This window comes from Phlebotomus argentipes, unplaced genomic scaffold (assembly GCF_947086385.1).
Source record: "Phlebotomus argentipes unplaced genomic scaffold, Phlebotomus argentipes genome assembly contig_15, whole genome shotgun sequence".
NCBI lineage: Eukaryota > Metazoa > Arthropoda > Insecta > Diptera > Psychodidae > Phlebotomus > Phlebotomus argentipes.
Genome location: NW_026776181.1, coordinates 18,209,984 through 18,225,180, shown reverse-complemented (window position 1 = coordinate 18,225,180; position 15,197 = coordinate 18,209,984). Strand labels below are relative to the sequence as shown.

Here is a 15,197-nt window from a genome sequence, read left to right as displayed (position 1 = left end):
GTTGAAATTGAAAATGCATTATAAAATATTGATATTTTTGGTATAAATTTACGATTTAGCAGTAATTCTTCTTAAGACAAATTGCAAATACACTCGAATTCATTAGCGCCATGCAACGGAATATTGTGTGTTTATTTATTATTTGGAATACTAATGCTGTTAATTGTGAAAGACTTCAGAGACATTGAAACTGGGTTAAAAGTATTCTTCCTATTGCATAAAATTGAGTAAATTCTCTACAGAGTTGCATAGCACTATCAATACTAGTTTTATCTTTTATATAGAGTGATAAACTATCGAAACACAGAGTAAAAAATGGAGTAAATCTACGAATATTGCTCTCTAAATCCAGATCGTTGAACGGTGAAATGAGAAATTTACCATCTCAGAGGCGTTGATTTGCCAGAATTTCCCGAACTAAATGAACCACGGAAAAAAAGGAAAAGAAAAATTGTGTGATAAAAAACTTAGGAAGTGGAAAACAAAATTCAAAAATAAAAAGTTACTTGATAACAGCAGCCGCTTGAGTTGGACTGATTGTAATCAGTGGCGCCAATCGCTCAGTGAATCTCTGATAATTCCTCTCCAGCTCTTTCTGGTAGTCCTTCTGATCGGGCAGAATGAGATTCTTGTTCTTCTTGAGGGCGTCGTGGCACTTCTTGGAGAAGTCCTTGAAGCACAGCCTGAGCTTGTTCTGATGCCTCGACGGCACTGTCGAACCATCTGACAGTCCCGAGAGGAAGACAAGCGCCATCTCCATCGGGCCCTGATTCACTGTCGTCCCAATGCATCCCTGCAGCACCATCTGCAGAATCTTGGGATCCGCAGGCTCTTGATTTGTCGCCGCTGCAAGTTCCACCGTCTTCTTCTGTATATCCTCAATGGCCACTTCAATGGGCTCCAGCACAATTTGCGCCCTGCTCACCACCTGAATGCGCGTCTTCACGTACGGAAAGTGATTGGCTGTGGAGAGAATTGTCTTCCTCTTGCACTGCTCATGCAGATCTCCATGAGCTTTCCCTGTCTTTGTGAAAGGCGTGGCAAAGATGAACCTCTTGATGTTGAAGTTCCTCTCAAAGTGTGTCTCACGATGACGAAGCTCGTAAGTTTCAAAATAAGGCTCCACATATGTTATCTGAATGTATGCCTTCTCCGGATCCAGCATATTAACATCCACATTGTTTGAATCCTTGATAATCTCCACACAATCCGGACCAAAGCGATCAGAGTAGAAATTCTGCAGACGACTGAAAATCTCTGGCAATTTAGTTAAAGTTGGCTCTTTGTAGATAAACTCCTGTTGATCCAAATCACCAAATTTCGCCCCATAGAATCCCACCCGGAAGTACGTCCCGAACACTCTCTTGCCATGCAATTGGGCAATGCGATTGAATGCCTCCTGGAGTTTCCCGTGGATTTTGCCCAACTTCTGGAAGTCACAATTGTTCTCACAGATTGGAATCAACACTTTGTAGACATCATTCATTGCCTCGTACATTCCAGCGATTTGAAATGAATTTGCCGCCTCCTCAAGCAGTGCCTTCAAGCCACTCTCGGTGAATCTATTGCCCAGACAAATACCATCCTCACCCGGATTCAGCACATCATCCGACACAGCGGATTCCATCAGTGTGTTTGGCGAGATGTGCTTGAAAGACACAGCGCCAACTGGCAAATGCTTCTGACTCTCCAACATGCTGAGATACTCAGCCACGAGGGCAGCACTGTGGACATAACACATGGCAGCTTCTGTGTGATTTGCCCTCTCCATGTGCTTCTTTGCCATATTCTCCAACCACGTCAATCGCAAATCCGGTGAATTTTGATACCCTTTGGCAATGCGATGCATCAAATCCAGCAACATCTCAGGATCCTCCTGATATTCCTTCATTTTCACGGTGTCTGAGAGGATCATGTGGAGATTGAAGAGTAAATCTTGCACTTGTTCAGGGAATGAAGTCTCCTGCAATTCCGCATCAGTTTCTGCATACACAAGAATGGTCTTCAATGCCCTCCTCAGTGATTGTTCACTGAAAGCCGAACTGGTTCCCACCAGAGAACTCAGTGACATTGTCACTTGCATCTTCACACGAGCGAAATTCTGTCCAAGAAAACAAAGAGAAATTCACAATTATTTCAAAATTCCTTCAGAAAAAAAGACCACACAAAAGTAACTCACATTTCCTATTTCAAAATTCTGTCTCATCAGAAGATAAAGTGACGCCGCGGCTTGTGAGCGAACATTCGGCAACTGCGAACCACAATGCTTCAGCAACAGCAGACAGAGATCAGCACAACTGTCCGTCTCCTCGTCAAAGAGCAAATTGTGGAATTTGAAGATGAGTGATCTCTGTGAGGCAAAGAGATTCTGCAGTGCCAAAGTGCTCTGATTCCGCGACAGAGCGTGCAGGAGAACTTTCAGCACAACACCTAACAAATTGTGATGAATCTCTGATGATGTCGCCACTTGGACAATCAATTCCAGCGTGTCCAGCACCACCAGCACCACTTCTGTCGCCAGAGAGCCCTCAATTGAGTAGTGCACCTCCATTTCGCACTCAGTCTTCGTGCTGACGTCGTAGAATTGGGATCTGTAGGGCATTTGATCCTTGCGCCAGCGAAAGATCTCCGTGGAATTGCGATCCTTTCGTCTATTCATAAAGTCATTTCGTGCTGAACCCGTTCCTCTGATGCACTCCTCAAGTCTCTCCTTGATGTCTGGCGTCTTCCGGAAGCTCTGTGTGTTCCTCTTCACCGGCTGTCGCCTGTGACCTTTGTACTCAAAGCAGGGAACACATGTGTTGAGAACTTGCAGCACTTGATGCAGTCGATGTGGCGCCAATCCCAGTGTCCAGATGAACAGCACATCGCGCTCGAGATTCTTCAGGATCCACAGGAAGCACGAGAGCAGGTGTCTTGTGTTCTCAATGCTCAGCGGCGACTTGTTCTTGATGGGATCTGGCGAGAAGGAGTACATGCGACTGCCGGAGATGGCATAGGCGACTTCTGGGTGAATTGTGGCGCGTGCAGTCATATTGTGTGGGCCTTGATAGTCATCCAGAATGCCAATATTCTGCAGACGATCGTGACTCTCTGGCAAATACTGATGCAACTGGGGAATTGTGTCCATGACAATGCCCAGCAGAGGAAGATAGAGAGCTGCCACGCGAGCTTTGGCATTTGGCTCAGCATATCTGCTGTCCAGATCATGACATGTCATCAAATTCCTGATGCATCTGATGGCTTTTCCGTGGAGAGAAGGATTGGAAATCTCCAGCACAGCCGCCAATTCGGTCAACACGAGACCAATCAAGAAGTGTTGCTGTCTGAAATCATGACTCAATTCAGCATAGAGAGTCTTGTCCAGGCCATGAACTGCGCTCACGTAGGAATTCTGACTGTTGTTGGACGTTATGCTGGGCGTTGGACTGCAAGGCGCCGACAGTGTTGTGTAAGGAGTGGCAAAAGGCAAATTCAGAGCCACAAAATGTTCATGACTGCAGACAATGCGCAGGAAATCCAACTTGTAGTGAATCAAATCCGGTGTTGAAGTGAGTTTGGACGTCATGACTTTGTAGTAAGTCTTGATCAGGCCAAACACAAAGCCTCTGTCCATGATGTTCAGCAGATCGAAGATGAAGAAAGCCAGACTCGAGTTGAGTGCCTGTGCAAATTTGGATTCACTGCAGTGAAAGCCGATGACTTTGGTCGTGACCAAGTGCACAAGAGTCGAGAGATCGTCGGTGTATTGATGCGGAAAGCGACTCTTTCGCGGCGAATCCAGGAGATTCATCGTGTCTAGATGCTCAATCATGCACTTTATCATCAACTCGAAGAGCATCCAGGAGTTATTCATGGCCAGATCGGAGGCACTGCCGCTGGACACCACCCAGCGGAAGGCCAACTCTTCGTGCAGGATTCTCACCTGTCCATCGCGTCCAGTCACGTCTGACGGCGAGATGTCCTTGGACTCCGTCTTGGTCAAGAGCGATCTGTCGAGACTGCGACTGGACAGCTCACTGGGCACGTGCAAATCGGGAATGCTGCTGCTCTTATTGAATCCCTCACCACTCCTGCTCGATGTCATGCGCATCTTGGCATTCATGGGATGCGGAATGAATGCCTGATACTGAATATAAGTGCTTAACAGTGGATGTCTTCCGTAGTTGTCAAGTGACACTTCATCCTGCAGCACCGTGAGTTTCTGCGATATCGAGATCAGCGTCTCGAAGACAGTTGGCGCCAGAGAGAGCACTTGTCCACTCACTTTGTACGTGGTCACGAGAAGTTCCAACAATTTGTCCATTATCACTGGCAAATGCTTCACCAGTGGCTCAATGTCAGACTGTTGAATATCCAGAAGAGCCTTCTTCATCTCCTTCTCCATATTTCCCTCACCAATTCGCGGAGGGACTTTTCTCGTCTCCAAATATTCGCACAGTGTGATGAATTTATCCAGGAAAGGATTCAATGTGTGAACCGAAGTCACAGCGTCGATTGTGAGTGAGAAGACTGGACGATGATTATCCAGCCATTTGGTGCCCGGCAGCTGAACATCAGGAGGAATGAAGGAATAGTTCTCTGGCGGTTCCTCCACCATCACGGGCAGATTGAATTCGCCAACGCTCAGCTTCCCATCCTGCAGAATGGGGATCCAAGTGTAGCCAATGGGCGATTCCACAGTCGTCTGCACTTCTTGTGGCTTCTTCTGGCACGAGACGTGATAGACAGTGAAGAGAAGATGATGATTCTGCTTCACATTCGCCGGCAGTGTTATTTTGATCTCATCATAGAACGATGGACACTTATTGTGATAATTCACAGCTGTGTAAGCCTCTGAAGTGTATTCTGGACATGAACTCTTCGCAAAAATAGCCATCAAGGCATCCGATTGCTTCTCACCAGCCATCAATTGAACCCTCACGGCGATATTGCGAGCAGATCCGGCGCGAGCGGCAAAGTTCAACTCTTTGCAGTTGATGAACAAGAGATTCCGGTAGAAGTAATGCGGTTGCATAATGGGAAGTGCAGGATATTCCAGAATTTCCTTTATCGGACGCGTCTTCTCGTCCGGATAGGGATCCAATTTGGCCAATTCTGGCGTAAGAGCGCACTTCACCTCCTCCGGACAGGGAGAAATTTCGAGTTTTATTGATCCCGGAATGCACTTATACTTCTTCGTCACAGCTCCTGGTCGCTTGAGTTCAGGGAGAAACTTGAAGAGATCCTCATCCTTCATCTTGTCACTCTCTTGTTTGAAGAAACTCGACACGGTGATGGCGATGGGACGGAAAGTCTCAATACTGTTGGCAAAGTCATCTGGTGACCAAGATCTCCTCTTCTCCTGGCGCCTCTCCAGCGATCCACGCCTTGTCAGCGTTCCCATGTCACTCGCCCGCTTGCGCAGCTGATCAAAGCTACTCGTCGAGGACTTCCTGTCCAAACTATTGGAACTCGAAGCCGTTGTCATGCCATCTCTCTCATCCTTTTCCACATTCTCACCGTTGAATATGTTGGTCAAGTAGATTCCCGTCCAGGCGAATGGCATTCGATACTTTCCGAGTCTCTCACAGAAATCAGCCGCATTTGACTTGGCCTTGTCACGATACTTATCCTTGTCCTCCTTCAGATAAGGCTCCACCGAATCCTTAATGTCACCCTGCAGAACCTTCTCGAGGCGAATGACCAGGAAGAGATCACTGCTGGGATTTGTCACTTCAAACACTGCAGTTCTGCTCTGTGAGCTGATATCACTGTAGGGCACATGAGAGGCCAGCATGCGCTTCAGTGATTCGGAATTCATGTCGAAGTAGAAATTCTCCGACAGCTTTTTCTTCTCCTTGGCATCATAGATTGCCATTGAGGCAAAAATCGGCTCCACTTCCAATTCCAATTTCAACTGAAGACACTTCACAATGAATCGATTTCCCAGATGCTCAATGGGAATCTCTGCCGACAAGCGACGCTCCACAGAGTCCTCATTGTCAGAATCCGGATAGAGACTGAAGAGTGCATCGTGACGCTCGTCGCTGCGTCGATTCTCATTCGCCTGATCAATCGTCTCAGGCGCTATTCTGTCCAGAAGACCAGGAATCAGAGGATCATTCACCGAACTCCTGAGATCGAAGCTCGCCCAGGAGCTTCTCGGCGTGAGTGTGTCCGTGCAGGTGGACACAGAAGAGAGACTGGCGATGGACTGGCGACTGCTTGGCGTGCAACTATCGCTCTGGAACATCACAAAAGCAAATGAATCAATCCCAAAATGGCATTGATAATGCGTCTTTTCTTACCCTGTACGTCAGTGTGTCGTCAAATGAGACAAAGTCCTTGTCTATTTCGAACTCCTGCTGCGACATGGGACTCAGAGCGCCCTTGTCCAGACGCTCACGCACGCAGCACGAGCTGGAAAAGTGTCGATGGGCGAATTCCACCACCTTCCAAGGCCTCGTGAAGCTGTCCACGCACTGCTGCACATACAGCGGAAGCGTCTCAATCGGCTCTTTGGGCACAACATGCTCCAGTGTCCTGAGCTTCCGCTCGATGATCTTGATCTTGAGATCCTGCGGCGGGAAATCCAAAATCCCACGCAGAGGATCTCTGCACAACAGACTGTGGTGCTGCATGAGGAAGTCCTCGTAGTCAATGGGCTCCACCAGATCATTTATTGAGATCTGCAAGGGAAAATCCGGAAGTTACTCACAAATTTGCCTGACTCACTCCACTGGTTTTGTTTACATTTATCGATGACGAACACACCGAGCTGGTATCACTCTTATTGGATATCTGGTGAGTGGCGACATTCTTTCGCACATCGGAGGCGTGATATCTGTGGGTGGAGACGAAGAAAGTGTGGTTTTTTGTGAGGAAAATAGAGAAAAATGATGGACAAGATGTCAACAGAGCTGTGCTTACTTGGAGAGTTTCTGGGCGAAAGCCCTCTGCATTGAGGCCATCGTGGCGGGATTTCACCACTACTTTTTGCAAAAGTGAGTAATTGAGCTCACAAAGAGTACAGTTAAATCACTAAAACCACCATCACTCGTCAATTTCTCATGAATTTTCATGAAAATCGACTGGAGAAAGCGAACCTCCCTCACTGTTCTACAGCCAAAAAAACACCGCACAACTAGCGCCACCCATGGTGTTATACTGAAAGTGGGGAAATTCTAGCAGAGCGCGGTCAGCGCCACGACGGCTGACAACAGAAGTGTGCGTGAAGAATAGTTTTTGCGGCTGTGAAATTTGTATGAAGCGATTCGCAGTTTTTATATGGGAAATATAAACAAAAAGTGAGGAAAAGTGCGTGAAACTCGTGGCCGAGTGCGTGGTGCAGGCCGTGCAAGTGGAATAACTGGGAAAAGTAAGTGCGAAAGGGGGCAAAAGGTGGTGCAAAGTGCGGGATGTCGATTAGGGGCTGGGGCGGCTGTGCCTCATCCCTTTCGTCCCGACACAAGAGAGTTGGAGTGTGAGAGTTGCAGCTCGAGAGCCATTGTGTAATTGCGGATGTTGCACATCACTCTCGGGGCTGCAGGTTCGCTCTGGTGCGATAGAAACACCCTCACTCGCGACGTCCGGGCGCGTCTTACGTGGAGCTCCGCATATACGCTACTTGGGGCGCTCGCGTTTGCGTCGCCGAGCGGCTTTCCGGAGGCGGCGCTCGCGGCCGTCGGAAGACATAATTTATCCGCAAAATATTGCGCTCATCGTTATGATGTCGTGGCCCAATGTTGAATGATTTATTTATAAATTTGTCACCGTGCAGACGCGCCTTCGGAGACGGCGATTGCGGAATAAATTAAGCCAGACTCTCAGAGGTTGAGCTGAAGTGGGGGCCTCTGCTGTGGCCACAGACGAAGGTCTCCCGTTGCTTTCTCTTTTTCCCACCTCTCGGGAAAATGCTCTCCTGATTGACCACAAGAGACACTGGAATTCTGCTCTCGTTTTCCCACAAGAAATTCCACCCCACTGAGACTCTCCGTGTCTTCCATGTCTTCCGGCAGATGTTTTCTGGGTGTATTTTTACACTTTTCTGCCACACAGAGTCTTCTAGAGGAGAAAGAGAAAAAGAAAAGATTTTCATTACTCCTAATTAATTGCTATGTGAGAGATATCAAGATGATCATAGCAAAACTGCACGGTTTCTGCGAATAAGTAATGATCAAATTTCCACCGTCTTGCAAGAAGTTGGAGAGAAATTGGGTGTTGTTTGTCCAATGTGAGTCACATACTCGAGATTTAGGTTCCATTTCAAAAACAAATAAGCTTCAACTTGCGCTCTTTTTTCCCGGCGTTGAGAGCGATTTATTGACTAAAAGAGTTGAACATTTATTGGGGAATTATGTTTAATGCCGGAAGCGCTCATGATCAAGAAGTAAATATTTTGAGGCAACAAGTTTTTTTTTTAATGCTGAAGCATTGAATATTTTCTTGCAAATCTTCTCTTAATTTCTTCCTATCGCACTAATTTAAGTGGGTAAATTAATACTTGTCCGTCGCTTGGCTCCCAAATCAGTTCACAGACTGATAAATGTGGGGAGAAAGAGACGTCATTCTCCATTCCTCTTCGTGTGCTAAAATAGCCACATTGAAAATTGTGTGTTTGCGCGAATAATTTGTGTGAGAAAACGAAGCTTATCGAGGGAATCTTGACCTCTCCAACATAAAGTCTAATTTTATCGTGAATATCGGGCAAAAAGTGTTCACCGAAGAAGAAGAAAAGCACACAATCTTGACCTCAAAACTACTCCACATAATTTTTCCGATAACGTTTGGCTTTTATTTCGCGGGGAGGAAGAGGCAAAATGATGTCTTTGCGCAATGTTTATTTTGGGTCACTCGCTTAACATTTTATAACACATAATTTGGTGATTAAAGCTGACATAAAGTGCAGAATTGGGAAAATATTGCCATTTCCTTTGCGTAAGACGCGGGGTTGAATGTTTTTGTTGAATAACAGAATAATGGCAACAATTAAATAATTTGACGAGCTTTAAGTGACTTCTGAAGATATAGTTTGACTGTTTGTGTGGAAATTGTTGCATGAGACTTTTCTTCACAACAATTGCGATATTTTTCTCACATTGTGTGTGTCGACATTTGAGTGAGAAATCCAAATTTTTCTGTGCAATTTATTGCTTGATCTTTCTGTGTGACACAGAAATTGATGCTCTTTCATCTCACATAAAGTCTTTTTGCTTCTTCTTTTTCTTTCCACGCCTTGCACTTCAGCTGAATCTCCAATTAGACGCAGATATTATAGAGAAGCAGAACGACAAGGAAAATATACAATGAGGATTAACCCTTTCACAACACTGTGGTGTCAATTGGAGGAGTGAGAGAGTCTCAAAACCACCGGCAAATGATAATTGTGGTGATTGCAGAGAAACAACAACCACAGCGAGTGAATATTCACAATAGATAGAGATTATTGCAACGCGGAAGATTCAATTGGCGACTGAATAATTTATGTGAGAAGGGATAAACAACAGCTGGACACAGGGTGAAAAGAGAGAGAGAGAAAAAAGGATAATTTATCAATCAATGGCGGGCAATTTGAAGCATGGTAAGCAGGATATTGTCATTCTCTCCATGATGTTTAATAATTGAGCACTGTGTTGCTCCTCTTGTTGTCTCTGTGTGCAGGAAAGTCTCAGGAGGACGTTTGCTACGTCGTGGCGAAGTATGATTATGCGGCGCAGGGCGCTCAAGAGTTGGATTTGAGGAAGAATGAGCGATATATGCTGTTGGATGACTCAAAACATTGGTGGCGTGTCCAGAACAGTCGCAATCAATCCGGATATGTGCCCAGTAATTATGTGAAGAAGGAGAAACCGTCATTATTTGATAGGTGAGATTTATTTTATCATCACATTTATGATGCACTCAGAGATGAAATTTAACTCTTGTTCAGTGAGAAACATGTCTTAATTAGTGTGATCATCACCAGTGCAATTTGAATGGGAGAAAAGAGAGTTGATGGTTAATGATTTTTTGTGTTCAATGTTTGAGAGGGAGAAGAAGAGAAAAACGAGTGCAAATTTTAACTCCTACTCCTAATTCACTTTCACTGTTTATTTACTTGTCTTGTCGATGGCTAAAGTGCACTTCTTTCGTTCATTTGTTGTGGTCTTTGCAGCATTAAGAAGAAAGTGAAGAAGGGCTCCGGCTCCAAGACCCTCCCCAATTGTTCGCCATCGCGACAGACAGACAGCCCGACGATGGCGCGTCGATTGCCAGTGGATCCGTCTGAGGCCATCGGAACGGCCATTGTGAAATACAATTATCAGAAAGTGCAGAATGATGAGTTGTCATTGACGAAGGGCACACGAATCCTCATCCTTGAGAAGTCCAATGATGGCTGGTGGCGAGGACAGAGTGGCAACTGTGTGGGATGGTTTCCCAGCAATTACACCACAGAGGAGATTGATAACAACGATGACACATTGCACACTTATGCCATGGCGGAAAATGTTCTTGACATTGTGGTGAGCATTTGAGACTTGAAATGTGGCATGATTTCTTTATTGAGATCTCTTCCATATACTGCAGGTTGCTCTCTACTCTTTCAAATCCAACAATGACCAGGAATTGTCCTTCGAGAAGGGTGACAGACTCGAAATTATTGATAGACCTGTTTCAGATCCAGAATGGTAAGTTCTTGTTGGACTTCTTCATATGAGTTGAGCGTACATGTTTTCCTTATTTTCCACACAGGTACAAGGCCAGGAACAATGCTGGTCAGATTGGTCTGGTGCCGCGCAACTATCTGCAGGAGCTGACGGAGTACTTGTCGGGACCTTTCCGTGGCGGACAAGTGGGTGGCGTGGGATCTGACAATGGATCCGTGGATCGGCGCAAGGATCAGGGCCCGGGTGTGGGACAGCAGCCGCTGGAGCGCCCCAATTTGGCGGGCAAGAGTTGGTATTATGGGGCCATAACGCGCAATCAGTGTGATACTGTGTTGAATCAACACGGACACGATGGCGATTTCCTCATTCGCGACAGTGAGACAAATGTGAGAAGGAGAATGTTTTCTTATCTTCTTTGTGACTAATTTTCTGTGTTTGATTTTTGACTTTTGCAGATGGGAGACTATTCAGTGAGCCTTAAAGCCCCGGGACGCAACAAGCACTTTCGCGTGCACGTGGAGGGGAATATGTATTGCATTGGCCAGCGCAAGTTCCACAATTTGGATCAGTTAGTCGATCACTACCAAAGAGCACCCATTTATACTAATAAGCAAGGTGAGAAATTGTATCTAGTGCGACCACTTCCGAAGGCGAATGGCACATAAGCGTAGATTTATTGATTATTTTTTTTACAATTATACACAATATAATTAACTTAATTTATATTAATGAATGAAGATTGATGGAGAGTAAATTAATAATATTTGCTAATTTAGTGAAGGGGAAGTAAGAAGATGATGAAGGAGAACATTTTTCGTATTAAAAAAAAGAAATATTAACACAAGATACAAAAAATACACATAGAAAAACACACACAAACACAAAAAATCAACTACTAGATTAAAACATAAATTGAAAACATTAGGATTTTTCATACAATGAGAGAATCTAAACTGATATTGAAAAGGGGGGCGGAAGAGGGAGAGATTTTTCTTTCTTGATTAACAACGTCGATGGAGGGAGAAGAAGAGAGTCTTCAATTCAATTGAAGAAGAGAAGAGAAGAGAAAAAAGGCACACAGTTGAGGAGAAGAAATGAAGAATGGCGTTTGGAAGGGAAAAACAGAATAAATATATATTTCGCATAATTCCATTCACATCAATAGTTAATTATTGTATTATATTTTTATTATTATTATTAGCCTTTTAAAGGGCGGAGAGTTAATAATAAAACAATGAGCGCAGGTAATCAAATAGCACTTCTAATCATAATAATAATTATTTAAACCATTTTTTCACAAGATTTTATGTCATCGGAAATCTTCAGACATTCAGACTGCTTGCAATTCCATATAAAAATGATTCTCTTGCCATTCATTATTTTCCCTGGCACTTGATGTGTGTGCTCTCATGGTTTTTTTTTCTTGAAGTGAATTGGAGAGTACAAGAAATATATATAAATATAGGATAATCGTATGAGTGTAGAATTTAAAGAAGAAGGAAAAAAAAACGAGCATGATAGCGAGGAATGATGAGAAGTTTATACATAATTTTACGTAAAAAGACATTTTTTATATAAAAAAAAAAGATATTTACACACGCGTAAAGTAATAACAATTTAATGAGAGGCGATATAAGATATGTTTAATGATGAAAAAAACTAAATTTTATCAACCAACAACAACATATTAATCGGTGTGAGAAGGCATCAAAGAAAGAGAGAGTAAGAAAATCCTTTGTAAATGATGAGAAATCGCATAAATTCTAGTTATAATTGCAAACCAACTCACTCACACACACACACATATTATCTTCCATTTTACCAAGAAAAAAGGAGAAGAAAAGAGAGATATTTTAGAGTTTGACTGCGTGGATGAGGCAATTTTACTCGAATTTCATTCATAATAACACAAGCGCACAATTAATTCTCGCATAAGACAGAACATTTAATGCTTTCGCGATTAAATTGATCTTTCTCACGATTCTCGGGTTTTACATATGGAAAAAAGTGCGTGAGAATTCAATATTAAGATGTCAAGTGATAAAGTGTTTTATGTTCTCTTTAATACATCGATATTTTCCGTTCTTTTCCTATATTTTTCGTTGATGTAAATTTGTGTATTTCCATCTTATAACTTAAAATTCCAGTAATAATGCACAAAGTCGTATATTTTAGGCAATTTTGTGTTGTAAATGTTTTGAGTGTATGAAAGTTGATATTGAGTGTCTTTGACCCACCATTAAAGCGGAGTTTCAATTTAAAATATTTGACCTTATTGATTTCCTGACAAATTGTTGGAAATTTCACTAATATTTTATTCAATGACACTCAAGAATATTCTATGGTTTATAATAGTCACTTTGCCTCATCCATCGTGTCAATACTGTCAATATAAAAGTCCTTAGATTTATAATTGATATTCAGAGACATCCTAATCCAAAAAAAAATCAGTAAAAGTAAAAATCACCGTAAATATTTCCACATGATAATATTTAATCAACAATTGTAAATGGAAAAAGCAAAAGCTATGAGAATTTCTTGAATTTTTTTATGTTGCTGTTTGAGAAAAATTGTGAATATTTTATTTTGAAAAAATGTCTGGACAAGTTTGTAAATTTATCATATTTTTATCACATTTATGAGAATAGAGAAACTCAACGAAAATATGACTAAAAAAAAATTGTGCATTTATAGTTTTGATCTTCAGAGAGCGATTAATGATGGTTTTTTTATTTTCTTTGATGAATGATTTTGCGGAATAACTAAAATAGACGAAGAGAATTGCTAAATATACTCAGAAGAGATGTAATAGTCATTGCGAGAAAACCATTAATATCATCTTAACATATTTATTGCTATTGAATTGTGAAAGAGAGATAAAAAAAGGACGTGAAGAAATAGGGATACATTTGCTGTCATTGTGTGTTAGATGTTTTTTACTGTAGAAAAAAACGACAATGATGATCATCTGGAGTAAAATTATCCTACCCAGAGTTGATTTGGAGATTGTTTGGAGGCGTTATTATCTCAATTTCAATTTGTGTTATGATAAGAGAAAGAGAGAGAGAGAGAGATTATTTAGAAGCGCGCGCGCCCCACAATTCTAGTCATTTAATATAATCTGAAGGGGAGAATTCTGTGCGAGTGAAACGGAAATCAACGAAAATTGTAGCATTTTTTTTCCTTCTGTGTCAATTTAGTCTTTTGAGAGTCTTTAAATCCTCCCACGAGACAATCTCCAAATCCACTCTTAATCCACACAGAGAGTGAAAAACTATTGAAGAATAAATAGCGCTGCAAAGTTGGGCGTCAATGTAACACATTTTATGATTTTACAACAATTAACCCAGAAGAAGAAGAAGAAAAAAAGAGGCAGAAAATCCGCTTGATTTAGAAGAGATTTGTATAAAATGGTAATGAAATAAAAAGTCGAGGCATAAAATTGTGTGAGTGTCTTTTATTTGGAGACGAGCCTCCAAGGCAAATATCACAAGTCCGAGTTGCTCGAGTGGAGCTTCTCGATGGACACAGACAAGTTCTCCAGCTTCATCACCAGCTGCGACATCTTCTGCGCGCCGTGCTCCGCCTGGGCGTCCTCGCTGGCATCGCCGCCGCCCAGCTCGAAGTGCAGCTTCGCCAGGCGTTCCTGTTGCTCCCGAATGTCAGTCATTTGCTCCATTGTGCAGCCCGAGCCTGCGAATGAGAGTGGCTTCTGTGTTACTCCGCCTCCGACGCTCTTCGCGTGACTCACCGAATGCCCTCAGCTTGCCGGAGTGAAAGTCCTCGAGGAGGCCGAGCAGGGCCCTCTCCATGTTCCGGACACTGCCGTCATCTGAGATAAATGAATGGTGCTTCAGAGGGCGATCGGCAAAGGAAAAGTTTGAACTATGGACTGGATGTGTTGGCGCCTGGACAGTTTTGGGTGACGGAAGATCTACGGAAAAGGCGCGCGCCAGAGAAACCAAACCAAAAAGGGTGTGTGTGGATGCCATAAAATAAATAAAAGAGGAATCACAAATAAATCCAAATAAAATGCAAAGAAATAAACGATAAAATGAAGCGTGTGAAATGGGGCGCGAGCGCGCACGGGGCGGAATACCTCGGTGGATTTTCTTCGCCTTCGCCTTGGCGATTGCCTCCAGCTTCCGCTCGTTGACGAAGGTGAGCTTGGTGGCCTGCTGGCCGGCCTCCGGGTGGCCCTTGCCCACGGAGCACGTCGTGGAGTTCTGGCTGCGACTCGTGTCGCCGCTGGAGAAGACCTTGCTGCTCAGCACGGGCGAGATGGGCGTCTGGATGGAGGACTTCGGGGCGCTGCTCGGCACGTCATCCGTCTCTGCGTCGTTCGACACCAGCTTCTGGCGCTCCACCGCCTCGTTGCACTCCATCATCGTCTCTGGGGCACTGATTTTACGTCGCCACGGAGATTTTCATTGCACAAAGCGGAACTCAAGTGACACCAAAATATTTCCTCTTTTTCTCCACCCTTCAAAAGTATTTTGATTACCTCTGTGCTGGCATGCCAGCCAGGCGGCGCTGCGGTCGTGCTGTCAATCCGGGCGCGCAATTTGA

The 15,197-nt window shown here is 43.7% G+C and overlaps 3 protein-coding genes across 3 annotated transcripts; 1 reads left to right on the top strand and 2 right to left on the bottom strand.

Moving 5' to 3' along the window:
* Positions 1-315: 315 nt before the first annotated feature.
* LOC132262161 (dedicator of cytokinesis protein 7) lies at positions 316-7,097 on the bottom strand. Its single transcript, XM_059761314.1, has 6 exons — positions 6,913-7,097; positions 6,736-6,826; positions 6,291-6,671; positions 2,180-6,226; positions 507-2,101; positions 316-417 (listed from the first exon to the last, which is right to left on the bottom strand). The coding sequence occupies exons 1-6, from the start codon at positions 6,951-6,953 to the stop codon at positions 378-380; spliced, it is 6,195 nt and encodes a 2,064-aa protein (XP_059617297.1). The 5' UTR covers positions 6,954-7,097; the 3' UTR covers positions 316-377.
* Positions 7,098-7,190: 93 nt separating this feature from the next.
* LOC132262154 (cytoplasmic protein NCK1) lies at positions 7,191-12,348 on the top strand. The gene is made up of 7 exons (XM_059761307.1): positions 7,191-7,360; positions 9,229-9,562; positions 9,643-9,847; positions 10,136-10,484; positions 10,549-10,649; positions 10,714-11,014; positions 11,084-12,348. The coding sequence occupies exons 2-7, from the start codon at positions 9,541-9,543 to the stop codon at positions 11,291-11,293; spliced, it is 1,188 nt and encodes a 395-aa protein (XP_059617290.1). The 5' UTR covers positions 7,191-7,360; positions 9,229-9,540; the 3' UTR covers positions 11,294-12,348.
* A 1,717-nt stretch (positions 12,349-14,065) lies between these two features.
* LOC132262160 (uncharacterized) lies at positions 14,066-15,188 on the bottom strand. The gene is made up of 2 exons (XM_059761313.1): positions 14,380-15,188; positions 14,066-14,321 (listed from the first exon to the last, which is right to left on the bottom strand). Exons 1-2 carry the CDS (start codon positions 15,014-15,016, stop codon positions 14,116-14,118), a joined length of 843 nt encoding a protein of 280 aa, XP_059617296.1. The 5' UTR covers positions 15,017-15,188; the 3' UTR covers positions 14,066-14,115.
* Positions 15,189-15,197: the final 9 nt, after the last annotated feature.